Source organism: Vigna angularis, chromosome 1, assembly GCF_016808095.1.
Source record: "Vigna angularis cultivar LongXiaoDou No.4 chromosome 1, ASM1680809v1, whole genome shotgun sequence".
NCBI classification, from domain to species: Eukaryota; Viridiplantae; Streptophyta; class Magnoliopsida; order Fabales; family Fabaceae; genus Vigna; species Vigna angularis.
The window spans coordinates 60,371,456-60,389,211 of record NC_068970.1 but is presented as its reverse complement, the minus strand read 5'-3'; the positions used below and the strand labels follow the sequence as shown (position 1 = coordinate 60,389,211).

Genomic DNA, 17,756 nt, shown 5'->3' with positions numbered 1-17,756 from the left:
GACATGACTTTGATTTTATACTAACGCTAAACTAAACACGCAATTAATAAATATTTATGGTAATCTTAAAAAGTTGCTCCTTTTGTGTTTTTTTAATTCATCAACGACATTATTACACATCGTTCCTTAAGATTTTCTTGTTTGTCAACAGAAAACACAAACACAACTAAAAATCACTTATTTCAGGGTCACTAGGTAAGAATATATTTGTTGGACAACTTTTGAAAGAATTTAAGTCTATAATTTCCATTGATTTTCTCGCTGACGAACACATTTAGTCGTTGAATGAGTGTGTTGTCAGCACTACTAGTTGAGCGAGCAAATTTGATGACTAAGCTAGAGGGCTTTAGTTGAGTGAGCAAATCTGGTAGCTAAGTGAGAATGCCTTCACTGAACGAGATACTTGGTGATTAAGTGAAAATATAATAATTTTATCAAAATTTTCATATACCTCTTATGATGTGTTCTATCTGTGATTATGTGAATGTTAAAAATAATGATTGGTTTATAATTTGATTGTGAGCATGTATGGTGGTTATTCATGTAGTGATGATGACAAGAATGTTATTGATTATGTGCATGGTATATGTGTTTGGAATAATTCTATGGATCTCGTGGAGAGTTCTATGGTGACATTCAGTAGTGTGAGTATTAATGTGGGAGTCCAGATGTTGGAGGTTATCCTGATACTTTAATAACCATTTTTTCTGAAGTAGAGAATGATGATTATGTGATGAGAGGAACATGAGGTTTTGTCATAAGAACGACCCCAAAGTTCTTACGACCTTGACAATAGCTAACCTTGTGAGTGGTAGCTCAATAGAACACCTAGGTGGATTGGGTATTACCACCAAAAGTGCACGACCTCCCGAGATTTCACATCAATACTGGTTTAGATGATCAAGTCTATAATGCATGGTTGTATGTCTTGCATAGTTAATTGTTGTACTTCAATTGTATGAATTATCCTTTAGTAATTTAGCTTACCCTTTTGTCTGTCTATTTGCAAGTGCTTATTTTCTTTTTTGCAATGATCACCTTAAATTGTGAGCAAAGGAAGATGTCATTTGTGAGCAAGGGTTAGGAGGAGATGGAGCTGAAGCATAGAGATAGAAATTTTGTTTCGGTTTCATTTGTTTTTAAAAGACCTTGTTACACTTTTGGTTTAGTGTAATATCTCATAGTAGTGTCTGATTTTGTATATATATATTTTGCTATTATAAGTTATACATGGATATATGTAATAACATCTTATATATTTTTCTAAGTTAATTGTTTTGTATTATTGAAGGTGTGACGAATTCCACAATACTTGAATGCTATGAAAATTTGGAATGTTGCATTTTTGGTATTGGAACAGTTCGTCCTTAACGACAATGGTAACGGGAACGGGAAGGGTAACAATAACGGTAATGGTAACAGTAACGGAAACAGTAATGATAACGGTAACGATAACAATAACGGTAATAGTTACAGTAACGGTAAGGGTAACGGTAGCGAGAAGGAGAACGACAACGACACCGGTAATGACAACGGTAACGGTAACAGTAAACGGTAATGATAACGGTAACGGTAACAGAAACACTAACGGTGATGGTGACAGTGACGTGACGGTGACAGTGACGGTGACGGTAACGACAACGACAATGATAACGACAATGATAATGACAATGACAACGGTAACAATAACAACAATGTTAACGATGTAGGAAGAGTGTAAGAAGAAAAATGGTGTAAGGTTTAAGAAAGGAGTAGGATGTGTGTAAGAAGAGAGTAAGAATAACATAAATGTCCGTGTCTCTTAATTTTATGCATAACCTTGAATACCATTTTTACATCTATTGCATAGGTTCATTTTACATTACATATTTTAAGTATAATAAAAACTATAAATAAGATTAATTTCTCTTTATTGTAAATACATAAGATATTATATTTATAATACAAAAAATATAAACTAAGCTCAAAATACAAAATAAAATATAATAAAAAATTAACTAAAAATAAAAAATAAAGAGAAAATGTCTAATAATCTAATATATCTAACATCATACCTCACTTTCATATTAATTGACTCAATAGTTTCTGAATTTAGACAACAATAAGCACCCATCTTTTAACTCTAATCATGCTAATTTAAATTTTATGTTTGTTGGTTCTTTCTTAAATCTTAAGTAATAAATGGAAGTTCTATTTAAAACCTTGTAAACGACATTCATTTAAGCCCTATTCTAGGTGTTTAGTTAATGCATATTGATTCATATCCATTTGGGGATTTTTGTTTTGTTTTCTGAGTGAACTATTGGTGGATTGACATCATGGTGCATAAGCATTAACACGATTATTAAGTTGTTTTGGTGCATATCATATGAGTTTGTGATTCATCCAAGATTAGCATTCTTGCATTAAGTCTTATTGCCTGCATTGCTTTGTCTTAACCTATTCAATTAATAGCTCTGTCTTTGTTCATTTGCATGCATTGTATCATTCTTTATGACATTCATACATACTTAAGCATACATTTAGATAAAGGAATTCATATTCATAATTTTTTTCCCAATTACATTTTTTTTTCATTTTCAACAAGGATAAACTGAACGCACTAAACTTAACACGCACCATTTCTTTTAAATCTGATACTTTAATTGCCACTATATTGCATTAATGGAGAAATCAATAATTATTTGTTAATTTCTAGGATTTAACAAACCCTATTCACAAAGAAACAATATCCGCATAAAAAAAGTTCATATCAACAATATAATCATATTTTAACAATCTTAATTAATTAGATATTATTCTAAAGTTTTTGGACGACACAAGTAACTCCAAAAATCTTATATGCAACCAAACTTTATTAAAAATACTCTAAAGAGAACAAAATATAAACTTATCATATTCAACAAACTTATTAACTAGAAAGGTAAATCTCATTCCCAGGATCCGAGTGAGTGAAATAGTCAAAAATCTAAAAAAATGTTAAAAAAGAAAAAAATAATTTAGAGAGATAATAATTTTTGTAAAATGAAACTCAATTTAATTGATATCCATTTAGACTCAAACTTTTTAATTAATATTTCTCATCCATAATAGTTTTTAAAGCCTTATATTCTTAGTTTCTTTTTTTGTAATCTTAGAGTTGAAAATCTCTACCGCACAAAAATTATAATTATATATAAGAATATCAAAGTATTCTAAATATTATGTTTAGTTTAATTTTGTGATTTTTTTAATGAAAATTTATATTATTTATTATTTATATCTCTATATCTATATATCCATATATAAAAGGAAATTTATTCATTTATTTTTACATTTTTTTTCCAGTTTTATCATTTAAATAATTTTTTAAAGTTAAAATAATTATTTTATCAATGTTATTTTTTAAGTGATCCTTTCTTTAAATTTAACCGTTTATTTTTATTTACCTTTTTTTAAACTTAACAAGTGTTTTAATTATAAAACTACCTTCAAAATAAATAAAAGTTGTTTACAATAAAATTATAAAAACTATTCTTATTTCAATTTATAATAATAATAGAAATAATTTTATTATTTTTTATTATCATAAAAAATATGTGTTTTTACTCGTTATAGATAACAAAATAAGAAAGCTAAAGAATAAACAAAAGTAAGCTAGAAATAAATATTTTAAAAAACTTATTGTTTTATTCATGTAATAGAAAATAAGAGGAACAAAAAGAGACAGAAATAATACAATAGGTTTTATTATTTTAACGATTTAGACCATTCTTAAACATTCTATTTTATTTTTTATTTTCACCAAAGCTGTTCAAAAATAGCGAGTAGCTTAATTTTATAATTAATAGAATATATTGTTCTTAGCCATCCATAACTATATGTAAGAAGGATGATATAAACACTGCCATTGGATTATTAATTGTTCTTTTTTTATTCATTTCTTATCAGTTGTAACAAATATTTAAAATAATTAGTAATAAGCAGATACAAATAAGAGCAGAGAGGAGTCTAATCATTGCATAAAAAAATAATCATTGTTGATAATTGTACATTATACAAAGACGGTGAAAAGCTGCAAATACCTCTTTCGAGGTTAACACAAGTCAACGTTAAATTGATTATCGTTATTATTTTATTTAAATTACTTTTGATATCTCAAAAGATTTGTCAAGTTTATATATAGGGTTAAATAATTATGTCAGGGGTTAAAAGTAATTATGTCTTGACGTCTAACTAGCGCTTAACGAAAAATCTAGTCAACATCTGAAAAAATTAGTTAAATCATCATGTAAGTTTATTTTAGTTAATATGTTAGTTGATTGAATTAAAATACTATTTAATAGAAGTGATTATTAAGTTTGTCAATGCATAACGAAGATAAAAATAAAAAATAATAGACAGTGAGAATAAAAATTCGATGTAGTGTTTATAAATAGTACAATAAGTAACATATAAAACAGTAACTTATTGAAATAATTTATTTTATTACATAATTTTAAATAAATTTTTAAAGTAATTAAAAGAGTTTGATAGTATGTGGATGTGTTTGAAGGTGGTTTAAATGTATACAAGATTTATCAAGAACAGTTTATTTTTAAAGGTTTAACTACATAAGTGTGTTTATGCAATACAATTAATTTTTAGTGCTACTTTTCATGTGAAAGATGACTAATTTGAAAATAGATTAAAAATAATAAAACACAAATATTTAGATAATGTTATATATAAATTTGTACAGAGAAAGAGTAAAGAGAGGACAAAGAAAAAGAAAAAGAAAAAGAACAGATAATTTGATAAGGTGCAAAGTAGATACATAATAGGATATTCCTGGTCTTAAGGTTTCTTTTCTCGGTATTCCTTTCAATTTCGACTTTTTTTTCAGTCTTTCCAGTCACCTACTACCCGTTTACTTCAGCCCATGGGCAACTGTTGCTCCGACGTCGCCGGCGGAAAAATGGCCGTCGGCGGCACCGCCTCCGACCACCTCAACTCGGCCAACGGTCCCAACGACGCCGTCGATAACTTCCTCAGGTCTCGCGGTTATAACGGCCTCTTCTCTCAGATCGAGGTTCTAACTTTTTATTCCTTCTTTCTGTTGCCATTCCTAAGTCTCTTTACTTCAATTCGCATCAACTTGAGTAGCTCTTTTAATCGCTTTTCTCTCGCAGTTGTCGTTTTCTGCTTCTGGCTTGCGTGACCGGGATTTAGTATCCAAGGTTTGTAATTTTAGCCATTGCATGAATCTCAACCTCTTTGAACGCATTTTAATTGCAGTTTTTTTTAATGAACGAGGTTCTGATATAGTTAGGGAATCTTAGTCTCTGAAAAATCCAATGGTCAATTGACAATTGAGATGATTTGAGTGAGGAGATGATAGTTTTGCTTTTGTAATTTTACAATTGTCATTTTCTTTATCTGTTTCTGTAATTTTCTTTTATAGCTATTAATTTGTTTATTTACTTAGTTGATGTTTATCTCAGTTCCGTAACGGCTTAATCGTGTTTTGTTTCCGAACGCTCCTCGTTATTCACGAACTGTAAAAATTGATAATAAGAAAGTTCTAAAGTAAGTGATATAAATAATTGATTTTAGTTATTGAAATCAGGGGAGGAGCATGTAGCTCTTGTGGGTCGTGCATTTGTGAATTGCCATCTCTAGCAGCGACTTTGTTTGTTTTGTTGTGAATTCCGAAAAGGGGTAATGTCTTGTGTTTTAGTTGTATCGAATCATTCTGTCATCAGAACTTACTTTTTGAAAGAGAAACATCTGAAAAGATCTAAATCTAGCTGAAAGAGGTGATGGAGTGTATTCATTCATATGAGTAGATGCGTTTCTTTAATGAGAAAATCCTAGATTGAGATTTGAAATATGTCTTTTTGTTAAAAAATTAGTATTTGGAATTTGTGTGTGCACCACGGAAATTTCATATCAAAAGGAAAATTCAGGTCAAATGCAAGTTGGTTCTCTTATGTAGAATATGCATAACAACGTTCCCTAGCTCTTGCTAAAATACTAACAGGTGAATTCTTTTGACAAAATAATTTGTAGGGAGCATAAAGACTGAAACAAAATATCTTAAAAATGAAAAGCTTAAAAATTTCTTTTTGTTCCAGACAAAAAAAAGTATGCTTGTAACGCATCCTTACATGTTTGTAAAAGATGAAGGCATATTGAACTAGACCTTGTTAAAGTAGTTCAACAAACAAACTACAGGGATCAACGAGGTCATTTTCAATTCTCTGTTTGGATGTACTGATTGTGATCCTTTAAATGAAGTGTCATGCTTTTAATAGCTAATATTCTTATTAATCAAATGCATGATTATTGTGTGACCCTCCCTCTCTGTAGAGTGATCCAATGCTGGTTCTTTATGAAAGAGGAAAAAATGGAGCACTGAAGGAACTTGGCCGGACAGAAGTAGTTCTGAATTCATTAAATCCTCAATGGATTACTAAACACACGCTCACTTATCATTTTGAGACTGTTCAGGATTTAGTGTAAGTTTAAATGTTGATGTTTTTACTTTATGCACATGAACATTTTTGCTGTTTCACCAGGAATGTTTTATAAAATTTCTTTCATAACAGGTTTCGTGTGTATGATGTTGATACTCAATTTCACAATGCAAGTGTAAAGGTATAGTGTTTATAATGTCATGCACATTTTAGTTTCCCTTCTTTTATTCTTAGTGAGATAATGGTTCTAATATATATTTTTGCAATCAAACTAGATAATAGTCTACCATTTCCTGTTTCTGAGGGCTTTTTTGCTTGTTTAGAAATGGCTCAATGATTCTGAGAATCTTGTAATCTTATTTGTGTTAACTTAATTGAGGAAAATTGCATAAAATTATTGATATTAATGTCATCTGACTTCAGATTTCACATGCAACTGTTTAGACTTCAAATGTATTTTATGCCTTATTATATGATGTGGTGTATCAGTTACATTTTCATTATTTTACCTTAGAGACTCCTACATTCACTTTTTTTAGTCCAAGGTTTATATTCTGTAGGGAAAACTTGCATGCTATATGCTGCATTGCTACCTTTTCTGTACGGATATGTGAATTCACAGTTCTGAAACATTTTGGGAGGGCAGTAAAATTTTTTGCATACTTGGTATACATCGCTCATTGGATGAGATTTTTTTGGTTGGTGCTATTTACACAATTAGATTCCTCACAGTCTTCATTGTGCATCTCTGGAGATAACAACTGAACCCCGATTTTACATTTTTTGTAATGGTTCTTCTGATCATGCACAATCTCCTTGCAAGGCTGTGCAATTTTTTTTCACAAGCTCTTTCCCTGAAAGTGTATTAATTATGTATCTGGATTTTACTTGATAGTTCATTAGATGTGATAACATGTTGATAAAGCATGAGGGTAGAAGTTCACATTGTAAATGTTATGCAGATGCTTAAGCTAGAAGAGCAGGAACATCTAGGTGAGGCAACCTGTGCATTATCTCAGGTAAAGTAGAGGCTGTTTTTCTTTACAGAATATCTGGAACTAAAGGAAAATTCATTACACACTCAATGAAGCTATATTTTTACCACTAATCTCTATTTTGCACTTCTGCTGTTTTTCTCCCCAGTTAATTGGGTAAGCACCAAACATATTGAAAGTTTTTGGTTCCAAGAAATATATACTCAAATTGTGCTGTCCTATTGATTTCTGAAGATAAAATAGCATCCCAAACAAATGTATCCATCAACAGTAACAAATTTGGTCATGCAGGTAATTACAAAGTTTGATCGATCAATGACATTAGATTTACACTCAGAAGATTTTACCAGATCTACCCAGTCTCGAAACTGTGGAAAGCTCTTGGTGCATGCTGAGGAATGTGTTAACTCAAAGACAACAGTAGAAATGACACTCAGGTGTTGTGATTTGGAACATAGGGATCTCTTCTCAAGAAGTGTATGTGTATGTTTTTGTTTTTTAACTTTTTGTTAGCCATTATGAGGAACATCAATTATTAATTAAGGCTTGCTTTTATGTGTCCCACAGGATCCCTTTCTATTGATATCAAAAGTTGTGGAAGGTGGTAGTCATATTCCAATTTGCAAAACCGAAGTTATAAAGAATGATCTCAACCCAATATGGAAGCCAGTGTTCTTGAATATTCAACAAATAGGAAGCAAGGTATAAAACTATTGGACAATGATGTTTTGTCTGTTGCATTTTACAGATTATATTGAAAAGAGAAATGGCAGAATCATTTACTAAATATTTATAGGACTGTAAACAAATGTGATATAGAAATCCTCAATATTCTTCTTCATTCAATATCTTAGGTCAAGTATAGTCCATCTAGTACAATCTAGGGTACTCCAATTCGCAAATACAAGGTCAAATAAAAGGAGAAGGAAAACTCCACTTGAATAGGACAAATGATCATAGTTGACCATTGTAAGGAAATATGAAGGAAGCTGAAAAGCCAGCTAGGAAAATTACAATTCTAAGCTACAAGAAGAAAGAAAATACTGTGGAGGTTAGGATTCAAGGTGAGTTTGAAGTTCCACATTGGGTAAAAATAGTAAGATTAGTATATAACTAGAAGGACCCATAAACCTATTGCCTTAAGGTTTAGGGTTGGAAGTGGTGTCCTTGTCTCTTATATGGGTTTGTTCACGACTCATTGGTATTGAATCTGTTTCCCCTCGATAAAAAACCTAATAGTGGTATCAGAGCCTATAGTTTATCCAAGTGATGGCTTAGACAAGTATGGTATAAAGTAGGTGAAGAATCCTAAAGTTTAATTGTTTCTTGTATCGAAAGTCTTTTATTTCAAGAAAGTGTGTCCCGTTGTAGAACAACGGTATAAAGAAATAGTCACCATTGAGATACTTGTGCTAAAGTTGAAGGGAGGTGTCCCAATGTGGAGAAACTCACACTTGAGGGGGAAATTGTTAGGATTCAAGGTAAATTTGAAGTCCCACATCAGATAAAAATAGTTATATGGGTTGGAAGTGGTGTCTTGATCTCTTTTATGAGCTTGTTCACGACTCATTGTATTGAATCTCTTGATGTCTCCCCTCGGTAAATAAACCTAACATGGAGTTCTAGATAAGAACCTTGAGAGAAACATATCACAAAAGCTAGTCATTGTAGTTCAAGAGCCAAAGGCCTTATAAAGCCCACAGTAGACAGAAACCCTTACTTCTGATGTGAGGTTCAATGCCCATACCTTGCAATTATATCCTAACTGCTGTACTGTTTGAAAACTCCATGGTGAAGGCAACCATGGCAGGAGCCACAATACCATGCTGAAAGTAAAGGATTTGTTGGAAAAGAGAAAATAAAATGCATATTAGTTTACTAATGGGACTTTGGGTGATGTTGTTGTTATGAAAAACATTAATGTCGTACTACCACTTATGCTAATATTTATGTTAGACATGTATAATGCAATTATACTCCTGACCTAATATGATTGTTAAAATAGCCACAATACTTACGTCCAATAATGACTTTTTGCCGAGCTTCCATATTTTTATATAGACATTTTATTTTTGATTTCCTATGAAAGTAAAAATCTATATAATTGTTTTCAAATATACCCTAAAATTAAAGGTCATTGCATTTTTTTCCCTTAACTATAAAAGCATCTAGTTAGAAATATTCAGTTGGTTGCCACTACCATTGTTGGCAACTTCAACTGCCTACTCCACCATCAGAGTTGAGCCGTTCGACCAATTTCAGCGCCATTGGTTGCTCATCTATTCGAGCAACATAACTCCCTCTTTTGCCCATTCTTCCAATTGGCATTGAACTCGTCCCAACATCCTCTTCGTAGATCTGGTCCATGCTTGGTGATTGTGTTGTGGGTTGCATTAATTGTCCCATGAAGAAGGTCAAGTGGACCAAGTAACAATTGAATTATGACATTTAGGCTCTTACGTTTTGAAGTAGAAAAAGTTGTGCTCTAACAGTTAGCTATAACATAAAACGCAGTCTGAGATCCAATATTTCATAAGAGGACTAAAAATATCAAGATTGATTGTGACTTCACCTGAAAAAATATTTTAGGTTGAGACATTACTATTCAATTTGTTAATTTGAGTGATCAGTTGGCAGCTGTCTTCACCAAACCATTGCATTATACTAGAATTGGTTATGTATGTAACAAACCTTGTGCATATGATTTATATGCTCCAATTGAGGGGGAGTGTTAAATGTATTTCATGTATGGATTTGAGCCCATCTCTATATAATGTGGTGCTACTCTATGTGTGTGAGTGTATCATATGTATGTGTGTGTATGTATGTGTAACACACATAGGGATTCCACCACAAAGGATTTCTAATTTTCTCTCTACATATAGTGTTGGGTTTTAGTTAGTGTTAATTTGTAATGAAGGTATACTGCTGGTATACCACTAAAGTCCATTGAAAGCATGCATACATTGTTGTCATAAGGGCTGCCCGATGCTTGAGATGTCCACCAATATTGAATGGGAGAGATTTTAGTTATTAAAGCGACCACCAAGCCAGAGTCCTACAACCTTATGGTTGCAAAAAGGGTCATTATCCATTTATTGTTAACATAAGGAAATTTGCCCCTGCTTCATCACATAATTTATCTTTTATTTTGGGGTTCTTTTTTGAACTCTGGTATAGACATGCTGCTGGCATGCTGGAGCCTATCTCATTCTCATTTTTATTGTATACAGGAAAGTCCTTTGATAATGGAGTGCTATAATTTTAACAGCAATGGGAAACATGATTTGATGGGGTAATCAACTGTTAACTTTTTCAGCCGTTTGTTCTTTGTCCCTTAAATCTATTCCCAGGATAAAATGAATATTAGGGTTGTTTATTCTTGTTTTTATCAGAAAAGTGCAGATGTCTTTGATGGAGCTGGAGAAGCTTTATTCCAGTGGCCAAGGAGGAAATTTATATTTGTCTGCTGCTGCTGGTCATAATTCTCATAACAAGGTTTTATTATATTAAAATAAGTTCATTTCAATCACTATTTCCTCTATATTTTCCTGAAAGTTTAACTATAATGCAGATGTTAAAGGGCCGGTTATACGTGGACAAATATGCTGAAAGTGTTCAATATTCTTTCTTGGATTACTTGGCTGGGGGGTTTGAATTGAACTTCATGGTGGCTGTTGATTTTACAGGTATATCATAAGTCTCCAGTTGTGTCTGATAAATTATATTCTGGGTTGTAACAAATGGCATAATTAATGTTCTGTATATATGTCTTCATAAAATAGTCTTAGAAATTATATCCTAAATGTACTTGAACTGAGCAAGATAAAGAGAAATCATTGGACTGATAACCAGCTTTATTTCTAAGAAAATTATCGAGATCACGTAATTCCTTGGGAGAAAACTCTGAATTGAGCTGCTGCATAAGAGTTTGTATTTAGAGGAGTATTGTTACCTGTGATGATAATATCATCCACATAAATCGTGGAACCTGTTTTAGAGTAAATAATGGGGGATTACTTTTACTGGCAACAAAGTCAAGTCTTGATGAGGCAATGTTTAGTCTTTTAAGACAAGCCTGTGGTGCTTTCTTAAGACCATAAACTGACTTGCTTCCTATTGGGTCAGCACCTGGAGGGTCCACAAAGCACGAAGTTTTGTTACTTTCTAAGGTCTTGATCTAGGCCCGCATAGCATCTTGCCACCATATGGATTTATTTGCCTCTGCATGAAAAGCATGTTCACTATCAGATGAGGGTGACATCACATACCTATGATGTTATGTTGAGGAGAGATTTGAAGTCATTGAGAAGTGGCCTTTGTTGAGCACACATTGACCTTTATGGGCTTGGCTGGGAGTCGTCTTGTTGAGAAGTCAGTGTTGATTGGTCCTCAAGACAAGTTCAATGAGTTGAAAATGATGACACTGGTGATGGCATTACATTTACATACGACCAAGGTTCCCTGGTGAGAGTATGAACTAGAACAAATCCTTGTGTCATCTTTGAATCTGAAAATGTACCCTTTCTAGCTTGTGTGTCAAACTTGCTCCAATGAGGCTGCAACATGCTATAGTAAGACAAGCTTCCTAACACCCATAGAGTTCTAAGATCAGGATAAGTACCATATAGGTGTTCATAGGATGATTTATTATGAAGAACTTGAGATAGAATTCTTTAATAAGGTACAGAGCATGAAGGACACTATGTGACCAAAACAGTTTTGGAAGCTTTTGCTTGAAACGCCAAGGCTCTTCTTACATTGAGAAAGTGTTTGTGGCAGGTTGAACACTGCCATTTTGCTGAAGTATTTCCGCAATGGATAATTCCCTTGAATGCAAATCTTGCTGCTGGAATGTTAGTGGGAGGTTAACATATGCACTGTTGGGCAGGTGCATTGAGGATTCTCTGTATAATGTTCCGATTCTTCCTTGAGTGTTCTGAACTGAATGAAGTTTTCAGCTTATTATAAACAAACTGAGTAAAGTTTTCAGATATTGTCATTGTACATTGTCTACGAGCATCCAGGACTTCTTGTAACTTTGAGACACTTTAGATATCCTCAAATTAGTCTTTCCTTCAAGTTGTTGCACAATATTGATTTCATTTTCAATGGATGGAGTTATAAATGGAACCAAATTAAGGATCCAGGAATTAACCAAGTTGTTGCAACTTGCAATGCTCCCAGGCTTCAAAGTTCAGATCTTGACCTGCTGGATTTGCTATGCTTCCATCAATGAATTAGTGCTTGTTCTTCAAGACCAATGCCCCCTTCAAATGGTTGTTGCCCACACATGACAGTCCTCCTGTTAGGATATAGGGTATTTGGGATATAAGGGTATAATGGGAAATGGGATTAGGATAGAAGGTAGAGGAATTGTATAAATAGATTGTTTGGATAGTTAGAAGGCAGTTTTTTGAGTACATTGTTTGTTAACAGGTCATTGACCTGTGAAGAGGGTTATGCCTCTGGATCTTGTATACACACACTATTCTTTCTGTTAATAATACACAATTCACCATATATTTCTCTCTGTTTTCTGGGTGTGAGAGACTGTGAGGGAGTTCTTGATTAGGTTCCCAGTTTTAGGAACCTATCAATTGGTCCGACCTGTCGGATCCCAAGTCGGAGAGGTGAAGTCGCGCATGATGGATGAAAGAGTGGCGGCAGTAGAAGGGCAGATGGAGGCGGTAGAGATTGCGATAGCCGAGACGAAGGCTGATACGGTGTTCTTGCGGCATGAAACCGGGGCATTGAGGTAGAATTACGAAGCAATGCGCCAAGATATCCAAGCGATCCTGAAGATGTTAGGGGATCGTAATCGCGACCTACACGGGCCACGCCGAGAGGGAAGTTAATCCTCTGTGAATGAGAACGAGGACGGACCGGAGGGGGAGAGAGGAAGACGAGGAGAAGGGCGACAGGACAGACAGATTAATTGGAGAAAACGGGTGGAGTTACCCGTGTTCGAAGGTGGCGAACCGTGGAACTGGATCAGTAGGGCGGAAAAGTTCTTCGAGGTGCAGAGAGTGGACGAAGACGAGAAATTAGAATTGGCTTTCATTAGTATGGAGGGGTATGCTGGGAGTTGGTTTCAATTTTGGAGAGAGAAAACCAAGAACCATTCTTGGGAAGGGTTGAAGAGAGCTTTAGGGATTAGGTTCGGGGGAGGAACGCAGGGAACGGTGTATGAGAGGCTATCGGCCCTTAAGCAGGTCAGGACTGTGGAGGAATACATGAGAGTTCGAAGTGTTGGTGGGGCAGACCACCAAAATTCCAGAGGAACAGATTCTGGGCTACTTCATGGCGGGACTCCAGGAGAAGGTGGGCGACCATGTCAGGCCGCATGATCCCTAAGACTTGATGACAGCCATGCGAGTCGCCCGTGATGTGGAGAAATTAGGTGCGCATACGAAGACGGGAGGGGGATCGGTGCCCAAGAACCAGAGTTCGTGGGGACGAACGGCGGGGGTGGTGGCGCGAGTAGAGTTCCAACGCGATAGGCAGAGTCAAGGAGGGGCCGCGGAAAGTGTCGATTCCGTGAAGAAAGAGGCGACCCTCGGAGGCGGCGCCGCAAGAACCACTGGCGACTGGAGGGAAAGGAACACCCGCAACCTACCATATTCAGAGTACGTGAAAAGGAGAGAAGAGGGAAGATGCTTCCGGTGCGGAGGGCCTTTCAGCCCAGGTCATCGATGTCCAGAGTGGGGATTGCGAATGTTGATCTTGGCCAAAGAAGAAGAGGAAAATTTGCCACCGCCCAAGCCCCCTGACTTGAATTGAAGGGCAAAGCCAGTGGGTTTCCTTCATATGGTAACCCGATGAGGAAGAGGAGCCATGAGACCAAGCTTCCCCATTCCAACCTTGAGGACAAGGTTGTTTTGTAGCGGGTGTAATGTTAGGATATAGGATATTTGGGATATAAGGGTATAATGGGAAATGGGATTAGGATAGAAGGTAGAGGAATTGTATAAATAGATTGTTTGGATAGTTAGAAGGCAGTTTTTTGAGTACATTGTTTGTTAACAGACCATTGACCTGTGAAGAGGGTTATGCCTCTGGATCTTGTATACACACACTATTCTTTCGGTTAATAATACACAATTCACCATATATTTCTCTTTGTTTTCTGGGTGTGAGAGATTGTGAGGGAGTTCTTGATTAGGTTCCCAGTTTAGGAACCTATCACCTCCCTTATGAGAACTGGTGTTATTGCAACCAGTTGATTGACCTACCTTCATTGGGATGCCCATAAGAGACTTGAATGATCTGAATTACCGTTGCTCTGTATAATGGAGCTTTCAACACTATTGATCCTCTCACTGAAACCTCCTCTGGAGTTTGAGTTTATTGTCATCATAAATGTGTGAAAATGTGAATGATGTGCTGCAGAGTTTTATGTGTGGTCTGTATGACCTGTGTTGTCAACCTGGAATCAGTCATCAAACATTGAATCTCGAAAACCAGTCTTGTAAAGAACTGGTAGAACTTGTTCAAAACCAGGCATAATCTATTTGCTTTATATTTTAATTAAAAAACTCAATATTAGCATGATTGATACAACTTCAATCCAGCTGATAGTTGATAGTTATATTATGTTTTCTTAGTTTCTATTTATTGTTGCTTTGTGTGGTGTTGAATTTAAAGGTCTTCAGACATATTTGATTTGATTTCATGTTTAATTTTGAATATTATATGTTATGACATTTATAAGTGAAGTTTAATTCTAAATATTATGAATTTATGGATATTATACTACTTTGTCTTTAATATTGCTTAATATATTTATATTGAAATTAAAATCATATTATTTAGTTATTACTTGTTCAACTATGGTTATATAATTGAACCACTACTTTCATTAGTTAAGGACCTGTTCAATTTTTAAAGTTCTAGTGATAAGATACATTTGAAACTTTTCATCTAACATTCTGGCGGGTATGTGGATGCTACGGGTTTTCATTGACTTAACTCCTCCTGTTTACCAGCTTCAAATGGAAATCCACGCCTTCCAGATTCTTTGCATTATATCGATCCTTCAGGACGGCCAAATGCATACCAGAGGGTGAGAAATGATTCTTGGTTTTGATTCACAACTTTTATGTGACTGATCCATATTGTACGGATATTCTTTTCCAGGCAATTTCAGAGGTCGGGGAGGTCTTACAGTATTATGATTCAGACAAGCGATTTCCGACATGGGGATTTGGAGCACGACCAATTGACGGTCCTGTCTCCCATTGTTTCAACTTGAATGGAAGCAGCCATTACTGTGAGGTAGAAATGTTAAATCTGATCTTGCTTTTGTTTTCGTATTAAGATTGTTTAATAATAAAAATAGGTGGTGTCTTTTTGCAGGTGGAAGGCATCCAAGGAATCATGAAGGCATACACAAGTGCCCTGCTTAACGTTTCTCTTGCAGGACCAACTCTTTTTGGACCTGTCATAAGCAATGCTGCAAGGATTGCCAGCCAATCTGTAGCAAATGGCGGAAGAAAGTACTTTGTCTTGTTAATCATCACCGTAAGAGTTGGAATATGCAGTTTTCATTACTATTGCTTTTTGTCTGGGAAAATGTTAGTTATAATTTTTGGTAGGTGGAATGGCGATTCCACTCATTAAAGTGAGAAAGTGTGTAAACTGAGAAAGGTTGCATTAACTCATAATTAAGTTCACGAGGTACTTCACATTTTAAAAACTTAATCATTGGACTGGGATTGTCGATTCCACTGTGACTCACATCGTATTTTTTCCCCAGTACAAAATATGGCTAGTGCTTCACTAGTTTCTCAAGTATTTTTTTTAGCATTGCTTAGCTTATATTGTTTGGATTTGTGTCAATAGCTGAGGCATACTAATATTTGCCTTCCACACACGAAAAAATTTGCCTCCTGAGAACATTTTAAGATTTTTCCATCAACTAGCCTTTTCTAATGCCTGGACTGAAATTTATTTAATAACCTTCCAGGATGGAGTAGTGACAGATCTCCAAGAAACAAAAGATGCTCTCGTTAAAGCATCGGATCTACCATTATCAATCCTTATTGTTGGTGTTGGAGGAGCCGATTTCAAAGAAATGGAGGTATTAGGCTATATAACATGTAGCACTTTACACACAAAATCACAATTGTTTAACGTCTAAAGCATTGAGCTATGTCTGGTATGCCACTGCAGAGCTTTATGTAGTTTTGTTCAATGTCTCAGATTTTAGATGCGGACAAAGGAGAGAGGCTTGAAAATTCATCTGGTCGCCTTGCTTCACGTGATATAGTCCAGTTTGTTCCATTTCGTGACGTTCAAAGTAGGTATCAGTTTGTTTGCAAATCATGACTTTTTGACAAATGGTTTCTAACTTGGCAATCTCTTGCAAACTTCTCCCTATTGCAGGTGGAGAAATTTCAGTAGTTCAAGCACTTCTAGCTGAATTACCTACTCAATTTTTAACTTACGTGCGGAGCAGAAGTATCCAACCGACTGTTTAGTAATGTAAAGTCTGTACATTTACAAAATTTCTATTCATTGATATTGTGGAATTTCCACGCTGTTCCATTTTCGGTATCTTCAATCGGAAAAAGGGCTTAAAGGGCAGATAACTCGTCCTTTGTTCTAATTGTTGATGTTGATTAACGTGTCAAGATGAGTTCACCAGTGTCCCATCCAGCCACATAGTTGGAATTTCATTTTCTTCCATGTTTTTGGGGGGCTTTTCGGGTTAATTCGGCCCCCAAAAAATCTACTCTTGTACAGTGTAACTCAAATTTCTCATTATATGTTCTAAGCATATTAAATATATTTATTTTTGAATGAACGAATTTAAAATTATGGAGGTTCTATCCTCCACTAATAAATAGATGATTTATAATAAATCCATCCTATGTTGTAACAGGTAGTAAGAAATACCGAGACAGGAGCCTTTTCTTTCCTTTGTCCATTTTGTTGTAAAAATGCTTACTAAATATATGACGAGCCTTCTAGGTAATGTTATATAAACTATCCTTATTCCAACCAGCATTTTGGAACAAAATTAAGGGACTCTGTAAGAATTAGATCTAGGATGCACCTTTCATCTTCAAAATTGCAGTTCATTTTATTTGGAAAAAGGTACACACCAAAAGTGATGCCTACAACAAAGGGCTGGTGACATAGTTTAAATGTTTTAATATTAAAAGGACATAGTTTAAATGTTTTAATATTAAAAGGATGGATTAATTCGTCTTGTTCTATAATATTAATTTATCCGTTTCACAACGATTATTAAATATAATTAAATTATGGACCTAAATATAAATGAATTATAACTTAATTCTCTTTATTACTGTTATTT

General features: G+C 34.6%; 1 protein-coding gene across 2 annotated transcripts; it reads left to right on the top strand.

The window, feature by feature from the left end:
- The first annotated feature begins 4,751 nt into the window (after nucleotides 1–4,751).
- On the top strand, nucleotides 4,752–17,236 carry LOC108323843 (protein BONZAI 1-like). 2 transcript variants are annotated; one of them, XM_017556618.2, is made up of 16 exons: nucleotides 4,752–5,050; nucleotides 5,151–5,198; nucleotides 6,331–6,479; nucleotides 6,570–6,618; nucleotides 7,400–7,456; nucleotides 7,724–7,909; nucleotides 8,000–8,134; nucleotides 10,666–10,727; nucleotides 10,828–10,930; nucleotides 11,007–11,121; nucleotides 15,421–15,497; nucleotides 15,572–15,709; nucleotides 15,791–15,955; nucleotides 16,401–16,514; nucleotides 16,637–16,733; nucleotides 16,820–17,236. In XM_017556618.2, exons 1-16 carry the CDS (start codon nucleotides 4,901–4,903, stop codon nucleotides 16,912–16,914), a joined length of 1,740 nt encoding a protein of 579 aa, XP_017412107.1. In that variant the 5' UTR covers nucleotides 4,752–4,900; the 3' UTR covers nucleotides 16,915–17,236. The 2 variants fall into 2 exon arrangements, with proteins under 2 accessions (XP_017412107.1, XP_017412106.1); XM_017556617.2 differs by having other exon boundaries at nucleotides 7,724–7,915.
- The last annotated feature ends 520 nt before the right edge of the window (nucleotides 17,237–17,756 follow it).